Genomic DNA, 16,880 nt, shown 5'->3' with positions numbered 1-16,880 from the left:
AAACTTGAAGACTTATTTATTTTGATGTCCCTCTATGTGCACTGGACTTATGCTGTCACTGCCTGGTATTTTGTATATATTTTATCTCCTATGGCGACCAGGGATGACATGTCATAGCGCTTTGCATCCAGTGGAAAAGGCGCTCTATAAATGTCTATCATTATTATTATTATTATTATTATTATTATTATTATTATTATTATTCAATCTTTTCAAACATTTTCAATCGATTTTGTTTTAGAGAGTAATATCTTAAAGAAGTTTAAGGTTTTAAAGCTCGCTTGTATTCATACCTTCATCAGTAAACTTTTCAAAGTATAACTGTAAAAAACCCCCTAAATGATATATATATAGAGTGTCCATCGCTTCCAAGTTATCTTTATGAGGGAATCGTTGTTTAACACTCACGGGGCCACTTGGTATTGTTGTTTCCATAGTACAAACCGTTCACATAACGACTCATTTATTTCAGTTAAAACCCGTCTACCTAGTTGATCAAAATTGATAAAGGTTTTAAACCAAAAACCTGTCCTTCTTTAGCTCTGCTTTGCAATTATTTCAATGCAACTTCTGATCAGTATTAAAGGACATCTGAACAAGGATGATTGGCAAAGAACTGGAGGGGAAGAAAGAGCGACGAGGATGCCAAAAACGAATAAGGATAGATAGATAGATAGATAGAAGAAGAAGAAGAAGAAGAAGAAGAGGGAAAGGAGGAGAAGAATATGAAGACAAAATGTACAAGTGAGTAAAAAGAATTCGTAGCGTTTGAAAGGGAAGTAACAAGCAGGATGAAAAAAAAAAATTGAAAGAAAATTTTGGATTAAAAGAAACTAAAACAGGAAGTAGAAAAAGAAGATCGAGGAGACTCTACCCCTTCAGAAGATGGAAATTTTTCTCTTATTCATTACCACAGTCGCACAGGTCATCATCGATATGAGTAACACGACGACGAGCAGGGCGTACGTGGTCGATGGTTGCTGAAGAACTCCTCGACGGAGACCAGCAATTGGACCTGTAAAAAAGAAAAAAGAAAAAAGAAAAAAGAAAAAAAAGACATTCTTTTCAGATAAAGCACAGATTAAGAAAAAATACATCGAATTTTTAAACAGCCACGGACCAAACTTTGATGCCATATACATTTTAGCATTAACTTTTCCAATGTTCATGTATTGCTATTTCAACCGTTTGTATAAACGTATTCAATGTGATAAGCGTGATGAAACGTACGTCAAGTCGGCAGCTGTTAAAGATTATGTTTGCCTGGTCATTTAGGAGTGTATGAGTTCAAATTTCAATATAATTAGAAAGTAGCAATACAACGGCACCACGTAGCAAGCAGTGACGAAGGTATCATTCATGCTATAGAGTATTTCACATTGCACATTTTTTACGCTTGCTCTAATAACGTCGAAAGAAGCGAGGGAAATCGCTTTACAAAGTAGATACATACCTTTCTCCGACCCGAAAGTCGGACAATGCTCGAGACTTGAGAAAGTCCAACCAATCCCGTTCGTCCCCGAGCACGTGACATTGATGCATCCGTCGTGTGGGCGTGGTCTGAAGAGAGATGAGGCGCAACTAGAGGTGGAGAGCGTGGCGTTGTCGACTTCGATGGTGTATGTGTGAAGGTGTGGGAACGGCTGGTCATCAAGACTAACGTGACACGTGATGACGAGAATGACCTGACCTCCTTCTCCAGTGATCTCCTGGGTCTCGATGGAGAGAATGTTACTCGCTGGGGGCGCTTGCCCTAAAAGACAAACAAACATGAAATCGATACATTTACCTTTGTTTAATTATGTCTTATATTTCCAGATAATTTGCATTCTTTGCCATCATGATATCTGATATTTCAAATTCATTCATTGTTCATTAACTGTATGCATTTTTACACACAGTATAGGTTTTGATGTCGGTAGTCATTTAAGAGCTGACATACATATATGCAATGTATCATGCAATGTATCATCTTTGAAGCTTTGAGACCTGCTTGTCTTGATGGGAAATGGGAAGACTGCCCAGAATTGATGTGACAAGGGCATTGACCATGCATTTGTGGGTTCATTGACGAAACAACGAAGCGTTCATCCACCATTTCATGTCATTTTGCCGCTGGGTTAGAGATAATAACACATTGTACTTTTAGTGTCACATTGTACTTTACTTTGTTTATAGGGCCTATGCGATATATTGTATACTTTCGTCGGAAATTAAATAAATGAAATGAAATGAAATGAAATAAGAACTTCTGGTAAATTCATTTCAACGATTCGATTTCTTTCAACTAATGGCATGAAAATCTTCTAAAGCGGAGTACAATAGCATTTGATTATTATCATCTATTTTTTTTTTTTTGGAGGAGGAATAGAATTTAGAGATGAGGGTACTTGATGTAATTTTGATTACAGGCAAAAAAAAAAATGTTAATAGAGATGCATGTATTTGGAATAAGTCATCGGCAGAACATATACCATTTTTTAAGTCCTTGTTCCTCTACGCACAAGATATTTACCTGCTCTTTCCGGGCAGTAATTCCCCGTGGAAACAGTCTTTCCGTATCGATTTATACCGGTACACGATATAGCGATACATCTGTTTGGGCGATCTTCCATCATCGTCGAAGATGTGCTGGATCTTGATAGAATGTCTCCATCAGCAGCGATTTCAAACACACTGATCGGTGGAAACGGTTGATCGCTCGGATCTACGTGACACGAGATATTAAGGTTTGTCCTCGAGTTATCCTCGTCTTCCTCGAACTTGATAGAGATGATGTTAAGCGCAGGTGGGTCTGACGACAACAAAAAAAAAAATACAAAAAACAACAACATGGAAGTACACATGAAAACATGACAGGGAAAAGACAACACTTTGTCAAGACTCAACTTGAAATAAGTTAATACAAAAATGTAATTTGAAGAAAAAAAATACTTGTGTATAAAGGAAGAGGTTTTTCTTTTTTTTTCCAGTGAAACCAAGCCTCGTTGGAATATACATTCTGTTGGTATATGAATATAACAATATTAACTGTAACAGAAAAGAAAACACAGAAATGTAACTGTAGCAACAGGGTTGTGACAATGATATAGACTAATGACAACAACAACAACAGTAATAACTTTTAAAATAACGCAAAAGGGCACTGATTTTGACAACAACAATAACACTGTTCAGAGAAGAAAGTCTGCTCTAATTTAATCGTGAAAAGCCCACCTGTGTTGTCAGTCTTTTTAAAAGGGACAGTGCACTCCCATTGCAACGAACACCGTTGTAACGAAATTTCGTTACAACAAAGTAAAAATTCATGTCCAAAAATTATCATCAATAAAGTCTACGGTACAAAATCATTCGCCCATAACGGATACGGTTATAGCGAAATTTTCGTCATAACGAAGTTATTTTCGAGCGCCATTGACAAAGAAAATCAAAAGAAATCTGTTTCGTCAAAACGAAATGCGGATCGCTTCCGAATCGTAAGAAACATTTACAGAGGGTCTTTGCATGAGCAAACGCTTCACATTTCAGTGTGCCTAAAGTACAAATTACTTTGCGTTCGCTCCCTATTTCACACTCCGTTACCGAGGAGAACCTGCGTTATGACATTTTTAATCCGAAATGTAATAAAGTTCATCATTCCAAAGGTTCACGAATTCTGTACACCTAGATGATAGTTAATGCGACAATGATATAGAGTTCGTTATGACGACACCTTGCGGAGTTATTGCGAAGGTTTGTTATTTCTAAGTTTTGCTGATCTGAAAATGAAATGACGACAGTTATTTACGAAATTTTGTTATTTCTAAGTTTCGCTGACGAGAAAATGAAATAAGAATAGTTATTAACTATTACCTAGGTTTGTTACTAAAAAATTATATCGAACCTTCATTATTAGCTATGTTCTTTAAACGGAAAATAAAATAAGGTTCGTTAATCCGAAAGTGAGGAAAGTGAGCATACTGGCATGCCTTTGGAATGACAAAACATATATCGTCTTCAGATTAACAAAAATTCGGAATACCGAACTTTATTCTATCGTCGGATAAATGAACCTTCGGAATAACCAACCGTTTTCATTGCTGGATTAACGAGCCTTCGGAATTAATAATGAATCTTGGGAATAGTGAACCTTCAGAATAATGAGCCTTCAAAATAAGGAGCCTTCGGAATAACGAACCTTTGGAATTACTGTAACCAAATCCAATATATCTCCACTTTTCATACATTGTGTTTATAACATAAGCATAAATGTACAAACAACTTTATGCTCTCTGTAAAAGGCAACATTTGAACGAAATCAATGAAATAGCATGGCATTTAACATTTCTTTTCAACGTATGACGAGTATCCAATAAACAACGTACAATACAGGCAGGGCTAGCGTGTTTTCATCATACTCCTGTATATGTTCGGTTATAACGAAATTATGATATAACGACAGAAAACTGCCGGTCCCGAGGACTTCGTTATAACGGGACTGCACTGTATTCCATCATTATTACGCTATTACCAATAAGAAATCTCGCAGGAACAGAACACAATATTCTGCAGGTTAATTGTTATCGTCTGAGGTCTCATATCCTTTACTGAAGACGGAAGTTCCTTCCTACGGATATAGAATATCAAGAAATGAAAAAGTGAAGAAAGGGACATAGTAGGATCTAATAAGTTTCTCAAGGCTTACCTTTCGGACAGTGTGTTGCCCACGCAGAGGTGATACCAACGCCGTTAGTCGCTGAACACGTGATATTGACACATCTGTTTGGTCGTGGCCTGTGGACGACCGACGCCCAGCTAGTTGTAGACAGGACGGTCCCATCAATTCCAATCGTGTAAGAATAGAGGAACGGGTGAGGCTGGTCGGTCAGGTTTGCTCGGCACAGTATTAGCAGATTCATCAGGCGATCTTTGGTTTGGAATTCCAGAGTTTCGATGTACAAAATGTCAGCTGCTGGAGGATGGCCGCTGGCTCCTCCTGGGATAATGACAGGTTGATGAGAAAATGAAGACGTGCTGACATTAGATAGTTATTGGGATTAGGCTCATCATGAGGGCTTGTTTCGTGAAAAGAGTATTACCTGTAATATCAGTGATATATATATATATATATATTTTCTTCTTCTTCTTTTGTTACTGTTAACATGCTTATTTTGTAATGTTATTGTGTTTTCTTGTCTTTTTGTATGAATAGCACCAATGCGCTCAGAAATGCCAGTATGAAGCGCCATATAAATGCAATTATTAATATTATTATATATTCCTTATAATAGTAATGTCATAGCAGCAATATTCTTAAAAAGCAGTCATACACGTTATATCGGCGATACTCGTAATGATTGAAAATACTACAATTTATATAAGTTCAGACATAAAGGTCCTTTATGCAGACGGTTAAGATGGATATAGCTTGACAAATTAGTTTGATGTTGCAATTTTTTTTTTCATAAATTTGGTGAAACAATGATGCGGATTTGAAGTGAAACTGAATTTTTCTTGTAATAATTACATGTCAATTGGTATCAATCAGCATGGAAAGCTTCAACCCTTTATGTGCTTTTAGAATGTCAATTGACAGAGAAAAGCCCATAGCGTTGCACACATTCTTCAAAGTCCCTGGGACATTATAAAGGGCTAAACTTCACAAATTATTGTCTTACCATCGCTTCTTGGACAGTAGGTCTCTGTAGTGGTCGTCCTACCGATGTCGTTGATACCGGTGCAGGAGATTTCAACACATTCACTCGGAATGGATTCAAGGGTCACGGAAGGGGAGCTTGAAGATGACTGGATGACGTCATCAATTGCAATCTCGTATGTTCCCACTGGTGGAAATGGCTGGTCACGTGGGTTGACGTGACACGTGATATTCAGGCCATCTGTTTCTTGTCCATCGTCGTTGCCAGTGATCTTGATCCAAATGATGTCGTCTGCTGGAGCGTCTGTCAATTTGTTCAGATTAAAAAAAAATCATGATCATTGATGAGGAATAAAATATCAAAAGTTAAAAATGTAGAGCAAAAGTCAACTTTAATGATTAAATGGACAAAATCACTCTCGCTAATGTAATATGCATTTCGATATTGAATGCTAAGCTTAAAACGAAATCGAAAGTGCTCTGCACATTGCACTTTATTTATAGGCATTGCATATTGTTTTTGAAATTAATGCCCATACACAAAATTAAATGCTGAGATTTTAACTTGAACCTTGAAACAATGAATGTTGGTGTCTGAAAACAAATTTGAAAACACTAACCATGTAATCGTTTGATCAAGTCACCCCACTGCTTAAAGCGGGGTCATCCCACCGACACCCACGAGTCATACAGCTCATGAGTCCGACATTGAATAAAGGTCCATGAGTCATACAATCCACGAGTCCGACAGCCCACGAGTTCGACACTAGGTAAAAACAACCCACGAGTCCGACAGATACAACACAGGGCTTACATGGTCTCGTGGGCCTTGTTTCCTTAGTGTCGAACTCATTGGCTGTATGACTGATGGGCCGTCATACTCGTGGGCTGTATCACACGGTCTCGTGACGTGCACCCCTTCAAACATAACAGTGTGAATGCACATAAAACGTAAGTGGATGAGTATCTTACAAAATTGGCAGAGATAACCTATATCAACATACGCTGTGAATGTTTGGGGTAGATGATTTTCAGCTTTGTAAAAGTGCTTATCGTGGGATTTGAAAATGGATTCCAGAATCGATAAAGGTGACGAACAAGTCTGATTTCCATAGTGTCCTGCTGGGCCTTCTACAATGGCCAGAAGTTAATTTTTACAGCAAAGTGTTTTCTTTCAACTTACAGAAGAATATGGGTTTTTGCTTCAGTATGCCTTGTTATCGTAGATATTCCGGATCAAGTTACATAACGTCAGGAATCTGATGTGATTATGACGTCATCACATCGTATGATGTACTCATTATGCCTACCAACCAGCTTTACTGAGCAATTGCTCACATTAAAGTCTCGAAGTGGAGAGGCTGGTGATTATATGGACATAAAAAATCATGACGTCATTATGACTCGCACACAGGTACTACTGAAGTTTATTCTCAACAAAAGTGTACTTACGCTGCACTTGCAAGGTTCGGGACCTTTCGCTGCCAATGAGATGACACTGAAGGACGCCCCCATTGTCAGTTGCAGTTGGAGTTAAAGTCAGCTCGCTACGAACGTTGTAATATGTGTAATAATTGAAACCGTAGGCGAGACCAGCGCTAACAGACTCGTTTGCATAAGTAGCAACCGCATTATCGCTTCCTTTACATGAGAGACGGGAGAAAACATAAAAGAAAGGAGTTTGAATTATATCTTAAGATAACCTTGTAGGGCTTACAATACATATCAGAAAATTGAACAACGAATATTAACGAAGACCTTGAGACTTTGCGCTAAATCCTAAATAAGTCATGGAATTAATATAAAAAAGAAAAAAAAAACATGTTTTGGATCTCGCATATCCTGTTCAGTGTATCATTTTCTCTCTTTTTTTTTCAGGTTACAACGTCGTGTAGTTTTCAAAAGGTTACTCTTTGAATACTCCTTTGTATCTGTTATTGTTTGAAATGAAAGCTCTTCTTGTTCAAATAAAAAATCTATACCTCTATTTAAATGTAAGTCACTTTCAATAAATTAAATACTATCGCGGTTCCCAAAGTGATGATTCAAATACTAAATCAGATGATCTAATTTGAAGCTGAAGTAGGCTTAAATATTGACAAGACATCATGTATGATATCTTAAACAAGAAATAAAGTAATAAATGTTAATGATATTAATATCTGCATTGCAGGTATCTGCCTTCCAATTGTACATACAGTAAAATTTTTAGGAGTTACGCTTGACGATCATCTGATATGGAAAAATCATGTTGAGGATGTATCTTTTAAAGTATCTAGGGCAATCGGAGCAATAAATAGAATAAGTGCAATTGTTCCTTCTGACATACTCTTAAGTTTATATCATACCATGATCTTGCCTCATTTTATGTATTGCAATATCATCTGGGGGAACTGTGCTAAATCTCTTTTGAACCGTATTTATATTTTACAAAAACTTGCAATAAGAATTATTACCCATTCACAGCCCCAAACCCACACAGGGCCCTTGGTTAAAAAGCTTAAATTGTTTTCTGTGTATGAAATTAATAAATTTGTTACCTGAACATTCGCATATTCCTATATCAACAATATCTTGCCAAAATTTCTAGACAACTGCTTCATTGAAAACAATACTCGAGTTGTATACAGAACTCGTCAAAATAATAACTTTCCTTTTTATAAATACAATGCTTCTAGACGTACTATAAGGTATGCTGACCCTCTTTTGTGGAATAACTTACCAGACATTAAAAGTACCATTACTTTTTCGTCCTTTAGAATAAAGTATAAACAATTTCTTTTGATTCAGTAATCTCGTTTGAGTTAGATATATTGTTTCCTAATCACTTGTTTATTGTAGTGGTTTGTCATCTGTATAGTCCAATGTGTTCTGTAATGTTTTATTATGTGATCGTTATTAACAATTGTACCATTTTTGAGTGTCAGGGATCAGCCTTTGAAAGGCCATTATGGCCTATTGTTGATTCCCCCACGTGTTATATATTTATTGCATCTTGCATGATGTAAGTTGCGCTCATTGTAATGTTTGTATGTATTTTATTTACCCTGCGGAAATAAATGAATGGATAAAAAATGAATAAATGAATAAATCACTTATCATTACCGCCCGTAATTTCAGATATCACTCACTCTACTTCGCTATGCATGCAGTCATAAAATGCGTGAATTAACGGAACAAACTTACGGTCTCCCTCACACCTCACTCCGGCGTCTTCACCGTGACCACAGTTATGACATCCCCAGGCATAACGAGGGCAAGCGATCAGGGAGTTTTCAGTTCCAGCACAGCCGACATCGTCAAGCCAGATGGGTCCAGATCCCTGCCCAAAATGGGCTCCCCCATAATGAGCTGAGGCGGATGAGTAGCCAAGCTCTCTACAAACGGCGTGCGCTTCGTTGATATCCCAGCTATCGTCACAAACTGTGCCCCACTGCCCGCTACACGATATCTCAACTCTCCCCTCCCTTTCCTCCGATCCACCAACCAGTCTCACTAAAATAGAACCACATTCATAAATAAATACTACAGTGATGCACACAACACTCAACCCCCCCCCCCCAAAAAAAAAAACCCTCTAAAACACATACCGACACCCCTCCCCACATATGTTCATTTAGCAGGACAATGTTTGCTAATCACTTTCGGATTTCTTCGAATATCATATTCATACATATCACACAAGCTGTTATCAGATCATATTTACGAGTAAAGTAACATTGACAAGTTTTTTCCTGGTTATGAAGGCGTCAATACAGTTTAAATTTTGCAAGAAGTCTAATAAGTGAAAGTATTTTGAACAAATAACAATAAATTTGTTTTCTGTAAACCTTGTATTTTGACAGCATCGTCCGAGGTGATAACAAAATATAAAACCGCTTTTTAAAGTTTTTCATCAAAGCCTCCGATTCCTTTATTTCAATTTCAATTTCAATTTCAATTTATTTTCATATTTATCACAAATAGCACAAAAAAAAGGTATAACTGTACAATACGAAAATTACACAAAACAAAAATTAGATGAAACTTAACCGGAATGTACAAAAGTAAGTATTGGTATAAACACAAAGTCTATATACATGAGAGTTGAGCTATGGTCATAATGCGAGAAACATTATGGGGCCTGAGTAAAAGCAAGCTTGTACAGCTATAGGTCCCGTGATAAATTAGATTAGGGGAATTATGAAATACAAATATTTTTAAACCATACTATGATTGGGGGAACCGATTAAAAAACACAAACAAATAAATATTACTAAATAAAATACAGATCTGATCAATTCCTTGCCTACATTACTAACATACTGTGGATGGGCCTATAGTTAAAGTAAAGACAAGGACTTTACCATTGATGAAAATAGAAGACCTTAATTAGTCCTATGTCAGCGGGGAAAAGCGTTTTCCCGAATGGCGGTTAGGGAGTAGACAAAAATCAAAACAAAACAAAGCAAAACAAAACCTACAAGCAAGAAAAAAAAAAACACTTCTCATTTCAATACTCGTATTTATGTGACTCGTTTGCGGAGGAATGAACGTCACCACTGACCAAATGAGCGGGTACGACCAACATGCTATAGTGTAATACATGTTAGCCTATATTCATTTGCACTTTCTACGTTGTACAGTTCTGTAATTAAGATATAGTTCACTTTATGGGAACTTTATTACCGTCGGTTCAATTTGACAATTCCGTAGAAGGCAATATATATATATATATATATATATATATATATATATATATATATATATATATATGAAGAGTTTGTTTGCAAAAACCGATAAGTCCATATTTGTCAAATGGAGATATTTGCGATTAAAGGTCAAGAAAAATAAAGAGAATAATAAGAAAATTGTTGCTTCTTTTGACCATATCTTCAAAAATATACCTTTATATGTAGTGACCAATATATCATTTAAAAGGTGTTATTTTGTACTTTATGACAGAGATCGTACTTCAAAATCTTCAAAAATGGACTTATCGGTTTTTTGCAAACAAACCCTTCATATATATAAGTGTGTGTGTGTATATTAGTTAAGAACAATTAACGGTGTTTGAGAGCTCTAATTTGACTATAATTATGATACAGTGTTCTTGTCGTCATTATGTGCGTATGTGAGCTCTCGTGTGTGTCTGTGTATATTTTGGAACACTTTCAACTCATCAAGCTGCATGTACTCACCAGCGAATCCTGGACATGTACTTCCGCAAGTATCACCGCAATATAATGTGTCCACTGTACTCCTTCACTTGGTCTGCCGCTATCCGCCAGAGTTGCTATACCCCTCACTATCATTTATGTGTCATGCTTCATCATATACATTGACGATATTCAATATATCAGTGGGTGAAAACAAAGGCTGAGATGAAATCTTCCTCAATACTTCATAGAAATAACAGGAATGTAAGAAAATTACATGATGCATTAACATCAGAACAGCAGTCAAACACCCTCTTTATCACTTCCGTCTGACTATGATTCACCACCTCCTGGTAAAATCAGTCAGTGGTCAGAAACCATGTCTTCATGCTTTTGTTCGAACCAGTGATCATGATTTTCATCATTCTTCTACCCTTTTAGCAAAACTTATGAGATTAATGTGATAAATCGGATCAAATTAAGAACACACCCTATTGGTTGAAAGGGAAGAAAATACACCTTCTTAGATGATTTTAATATGACGATCATCTGAATAATATTTTCTGTGTCGACCAAAAGTTGTTGTCATCCTTACGTTCCGTATCATTTCTCAGCATCTACATACTGCACACTATCTAATTTCTAGGAAGTAATTCTAGTGCGGACCTTCTACTCACACACGTAGAGTGGACGTTATGTCATGCAGTGCATTCGTCTTACAGCACTTACTGCATCTGGATATGAAAAGTGAGTAATTAACACAAAACTACACATCTGTAGAAGTTATTTCAGCTGGGGTAAGATTGATAAGGAATCAAACACGGTGGCTTGTTTGTAGCTTTAGAAAATGCTTACTTTAACTAGTGTTAGAAGGCTACTCTTCGCGATTTACATCACAGTCGGCAAAAGTTCACATCCGTTTCCAAAGTCCTTTGCTTTTGCCTTTGCGTCTTCCATGTGGTAAATATCTTTGTCACCAACATATTTCAACCAATCAAAACTCTTGTGTCTTCTAAGGAGATTGCACATACAAATATATGCTCCTCGATAAGTACATCATGTTATTTCTTGCCTATCTACTTATTTTCGCCTGTGCAGAGATTTTTTTGGACCTCGAAACTATACGTTTGCACCATGTACAAGATTCCCAATTATAACCCTTACAGCCATAGGGCAGAAATTTTGTGCCTTTCTACTTAAGTGATTTCCATTTTGTGCACCATTCGGCCTGTCTTTAAGGTACTTTATAGTTTTTATATAGTCATGTACCTTCACGGCATACTACTCATTGGCTATTTTGTATTTCAATTTTATGTTACTATTTTTTGCGGTCAGCCTACTCACAGTACTTAGAGGGTCCGTTATTAAAGCCTCCATGTCTGTCTAATGTGTCTCTTGGAAGTATGTACCACCATGCCTTCAATTAATCACATTTATCATGCTTACCAAGTTGAAATAGGCGACAAACGGTGTGCTAGTCTGTTAAGGGATTCTTTCTTGAAAGGTTGCCGAGTTAACCCAACGATAATAGTGTTCTTAGCGTCGTAAAATCTGCTGGTTTTGGTTTTCTGACTTGATTGCCGGTGAAAGGTCATATCCGATCAATTTGCTCATTGGGTTGCGCACACTTTATATGTGAAGAGATCAATGCGAAGTTGGCGTGAACAGTAAGTCAATTCTACCAGACTAATCTGGAAAAAGAATGAATAATTCCCTTCAAGACACATAGTTGGTATTGGGAAAAGCTTCAGCGACGTTCAAGGTTGTTTATGTTATCAAATCTGTGACATATGACACCTTCCGACTTGCCAAACGAAGTTCATTGTGACATTGTCATCGGTAATTTATTGCCTGGTTTCTTGGCATGACAAAATCTCTATTGATATCTGTTTCTCAAAGAGGACGAAAGCGTCTGTTCATTTCAGCATAGTTTTGGAGCTGATTCTTCGTGTCCGCGAAAACTACCATCATTATTTTGGCATAATAGGATCTATTGAATTGTTCTCAGTCATTTCTTTACATAAAAGTTAAATGGTTGAGGGCATTTAACATTTCCTTGTCCTATCTAGGCACACAATCCTTAAGAGGCCCGTTGAAAGCTCGAGATTTTCTGCCCTTTTACTCTAGTCGACTCTGATGCTTGCATGACAAATCTTACACTCATTATCTCGGAAATCCGTCACACTTATGTTATCAAAATCTCTGCACGTGTACACAAACTATTTACCTTTCTATTCTGAGTCATATCATGCTTAATGAAAGGAACATTTATTCCACAGATGGTGAAATTTCAGTCTCGGTGTAGCACTGGGTGAAAGGTGACTTCCGTCTGAGGTTTCAGGGATCACATTTTGAAGCGCCCTCTATTTTTGTCACAGATATGATATCGTTATGTTGACCGACAGCAACATTCATAGACGTGTTTTTGGCTCATATTCACTTCACATTAGTGTAATATTATAAGAAGAATAATTCTTATGACATTTTTGTTATTACATATTTAGCAAGTGCCATGTCAAGAAATTACCAAGTGATGAGCACACACATAGAAATAAATGCACACACCCAGAAACACACACAGGAGCATGAACCTCATTATAAAACCAATTCATACGTATAGATTACCTGTGTGTATAACAGCGCAAAATGTATAATGATGAGAAGGAGAAAAATGTTCTTTTTTGAAAAATGTACTTTTTTTAAAGAAAATGTCCTTTATTGTAGGTGACATTCAGTACTGTAATATTGGCAGGCTTTGCCTATTGAAAGTGTCTTATGACATCTGGATCGACTGACATGCCTTTAAAACAATATAAACCAATGTTTTCGATACTTTCATGAGACTAAAATGTAAAGGTATTATGTGTTCATTTTAATGACAATATAGCATGCCACAAGTCACATAAGTTAGCTGGAAAAGTCAAATGAATTCAGTTGGGCATGAGGCCAAAACTTGATCGCGCCCAACCGGAAGGCAGAAAATGACAGCAAAATTGAAACATGAAAGTCTTCTTTTTCATTCTATTTCGACTTTTCTCATGCAATGAATTAACTATTCAGTTTATTTCAGGTGATTGTTTTTAATTCCCGGAGATATTATATTGAAATTTCATTAATTCTCAAGTCATCGTCCTTTCTATTTCATCGGTTCGGCTGACTTCGCTGGTGGTGGTGAAGCCGTCTGTGATTTGGACGCCATTCAAATACCAGCTTAGAACAGCCGAGCCGTAGACGTCATTTCCGGAGCATACTGCCGTGTCTTCACGGCCAGCCCGGAGAGGAGAGGCTACCTCGAGGTTCATCGTCATGGCAGCTGAAAGAACAATACCAGAAAATAGGGAGGTTGATGCCGAAACATGAATAGATAATTATAGACGTAAATCTAATACATGTAACCATTGTCTCGTTTCCCATACATTACACACAACAACAACTAAGGAAATGGCTATAATTGAGCAATTGAGAAGGACAAGGGAGTAGTTAGGTATGTACCCTCTAAGATTCTGAGATTAATAATAAAAAAAGCTTATATCACAACCAACAAAGCCAACGAAGCTTAAAAAAAATAGATAAATTATGAGGTCAATATATGTTCACGCTCAGTCTCATATAATTTTCCCTTATCTTCACAATTTCCCACTTATCACATTCATGACGTTAGTGTTTCTTACGTTATGTCTATCAATAACGATCCTTCCAATCTACGGAAAATAAATGATGTCGTAATGTAAAATAGTTAGCAGTCTGAAACTGCCGTGCTCCTTACCACCATGATGAATATTTATGAGAAGAACCCCGACCTGAACCAACGCTCGGTAGTCAATCATTTTGATAAGATTCCTTGATAACGTGAGAATCCTGCTGAATGAAGATGAAAAGAATTTGATAGACCCATGAGCAAATCATGCCATCATTCAACGCATTAAAAAAAAACACACAACATATAAAAATCGGTAAAGTCAAGAGTAATAATAAGCAAAGCAGAAAATGTTCAACAAAGAAAATTTCACTGCATTCGATTTACTCTTTTGGTAAAGAATAATGAATGTCCAGAATAAGAAAAAAAAATAGTTGTTCGAAGTCGTCAGAAGAAAATGAAAGTCAACATTCGCGGTCTTCTGAATATTTTCCTACTCACAAGAGTCACTGTGAGAAGATGAGACGTGGGAAATGCGTTAAAGCTTTACAGAGATACTTGTCTGTACCGTTTAAGTCGACGCTGGTTTCAATCCTAGTTTGCCATCAGAGGGCAATCAAGCTTCCTTGTTTTATTGAGTCACGGGTAGGTAGGTGCATTGAAAAGAGATGACTCACATGATGACATTATCAAGATTCATCCGCGCAATGTGACGAGTCATCTAGTATGTCGCTATTTAATCTCACATGGTTTCCTCCCTGCACTTGAGTCCTTTGTTTTACTTCAGTTGAATTACCATTTGATGCCTTCTTCATCTTTCAATTTACTAAAGCGTTTCAAATTTAAATTTCACATTAAAGGATACCTCCGGATGATTTTCAAACTTTCGCATTTGAAGGACTATAAATTAGTCATATTATACTGAGTACAGAGTTTCAAAATGACTGGAGTGAGGAATAAGAATGTTTTCAAAATTCATAACCAATTGCTATGAACAAGGATGATGACAAGACAGCCTCACCATAAGAATGCATGAATTGGGGCCCAAGGAAGCAGAACAAAAGAAGTAAGCATGCATAGATTTCACACAGGTGAACTTGTTAAGCAAGTGGTATTGTAATGGAATTACGCTGCTACATTTCGGAAATATGTGTGCCTCCTATGTCATCAACACTGTTCAGTAATGTATAAGATTTGTCAGAGTATTGGTTTCTCTGCTCAAGGACCTCAATAAATATCATAAATCTATGTAATTATGTGCTGACAATTTTTTTTTGTGCTACCTAATGTGAAATTAAGAAACTCGTCTGGAATTCCTCTTCAAACTTTGTGTATGATCAAATATCCTGATATAAAATGTGAGTAATGTACTCTGTAGAAGAAAAAAGAAACAATTTCAAATATTTTGACCAAAAAAAAAAATATTCAATTCCTTTGTTCACATTTACTTACTGGTAAAGCTTGAGTAGATATCCGATGTGTGTTCTCCTAACTTCAATTTTGCATAGATCAGAGAGCCATGTGCAGTTTAAAGTAATTTTGCAATGATGTGACATAATCACTGAGATATATTTCCTGTGTTGACGTATGTTCGGTCATATCGACAAAACGGTTCTCATCGAAGTTATTTGAAGGTGTTCATCGAAAATTATATTTAGTCAAGCATTTAATCACGCATGTTTTCTTGATGGAAATACTGGAAAACAACGCTTCGAAATAAAAGAGTTTAATTAGTTTTCTGAAAGAAATTCAATTTCTAACGGAGTTTTACATTTGTAAGTAAAATATGAAATGTATTCAATATGAATTCTGTATGATCTATAGACTGAAAAATATAATTACCTCCTGATAGATAGACCTGATAGAGGTAGTCAATGTGATTCTTGCGTTTGATAAAGGAGCGAGGCACAATAGCTATTGGAATAAGCGGGATAATTACGTAGGGTCAAAAGTGTAAAACTTTCAATTCAAACAGCGTTTTGATTCAAAACAATAAAATGTGGTAAGCAAAAAATGAGAAAGAGTGCTAAACAAAAAACAAAACAAAAACAAAATTGCAAGAGCCCAGTGAATTTTTTCACAGGAATTTTAAATTTGTGGCGTCAAAACGTATCAATTGTGAGAATAGACGAATTAATTCAAACTGGGAAACAAGGCACTTTCAGTCGTTACTGAATTTGTGCAGCATCAGCGTAAAGCTACACTTGTTAACTTGTTATTAGGTATTCACCATCAAGCTATATATCGCTAGGAAATCGCATTTCTCGTCGTTCCTGTTTTCACTGCCAGGCAAATTACCGGTTTTCTGTTTACGTTTGTCATCCTATATTTCCTTCAGCTATGCGAGAATAATCGCACTGTACTTCCTCGATTCATGATACCATGAGTGCATGATACCTGATACATGGCAGACACTGTAGATGGGCTCATACGTAATTATGAGTTGTATTTTACAGACAGATGTGTGTAT

General features: G+C 36.6%; 1 protein-coding gene across 1 annotated transcript; it reads right to left on the bottom strand.

The window, feature by feature from the left end:
• Window positions 1–878: 878 nt before the first annotated feature.
• Window positions 879–7,150, bottom strand: LOC140243487 (uncharacterized). Its single transcript, XM_072323159.1, has 6 exons — window positions 7,088–7,150; window positions 5,658–5,943; window positions 4,685–4,972; window positions 2,516–2,794; window positions 1,454–1,753; window positions 879–1,015 (listed from the first exon to the last, which is right to left on the bottom strand). Exons 1-6 carry the CDS (start codon window positions 7,148–7,150, stop codon window positions 879–881), a joined length of 1,353 nt encoding a protein of 450 aa, XP_072179260.1.
• Between the last annotated feature and the right edge of the window lie 9,730 nt (window positions 7,151–16,880).

The sequence above is a fragment of the Diadema setosum genome, chromosome 20, assembly GCF_964275005.1.
Source record: "Diadema setosum chromosome 20, eeDiaSeto1, whole genome shotgun sequence".
NCBI lineage: Eukaryota > Metazoa > Echinodermata > Echinoidea > Diadematoida > Diadematidae > Diadema > Diadema setosum.
The sequence above is the reverse complement of the archived record's forward strand: the minus strand, read 5'-3'. Positions and strand labels throughout refer to the sequence as shown.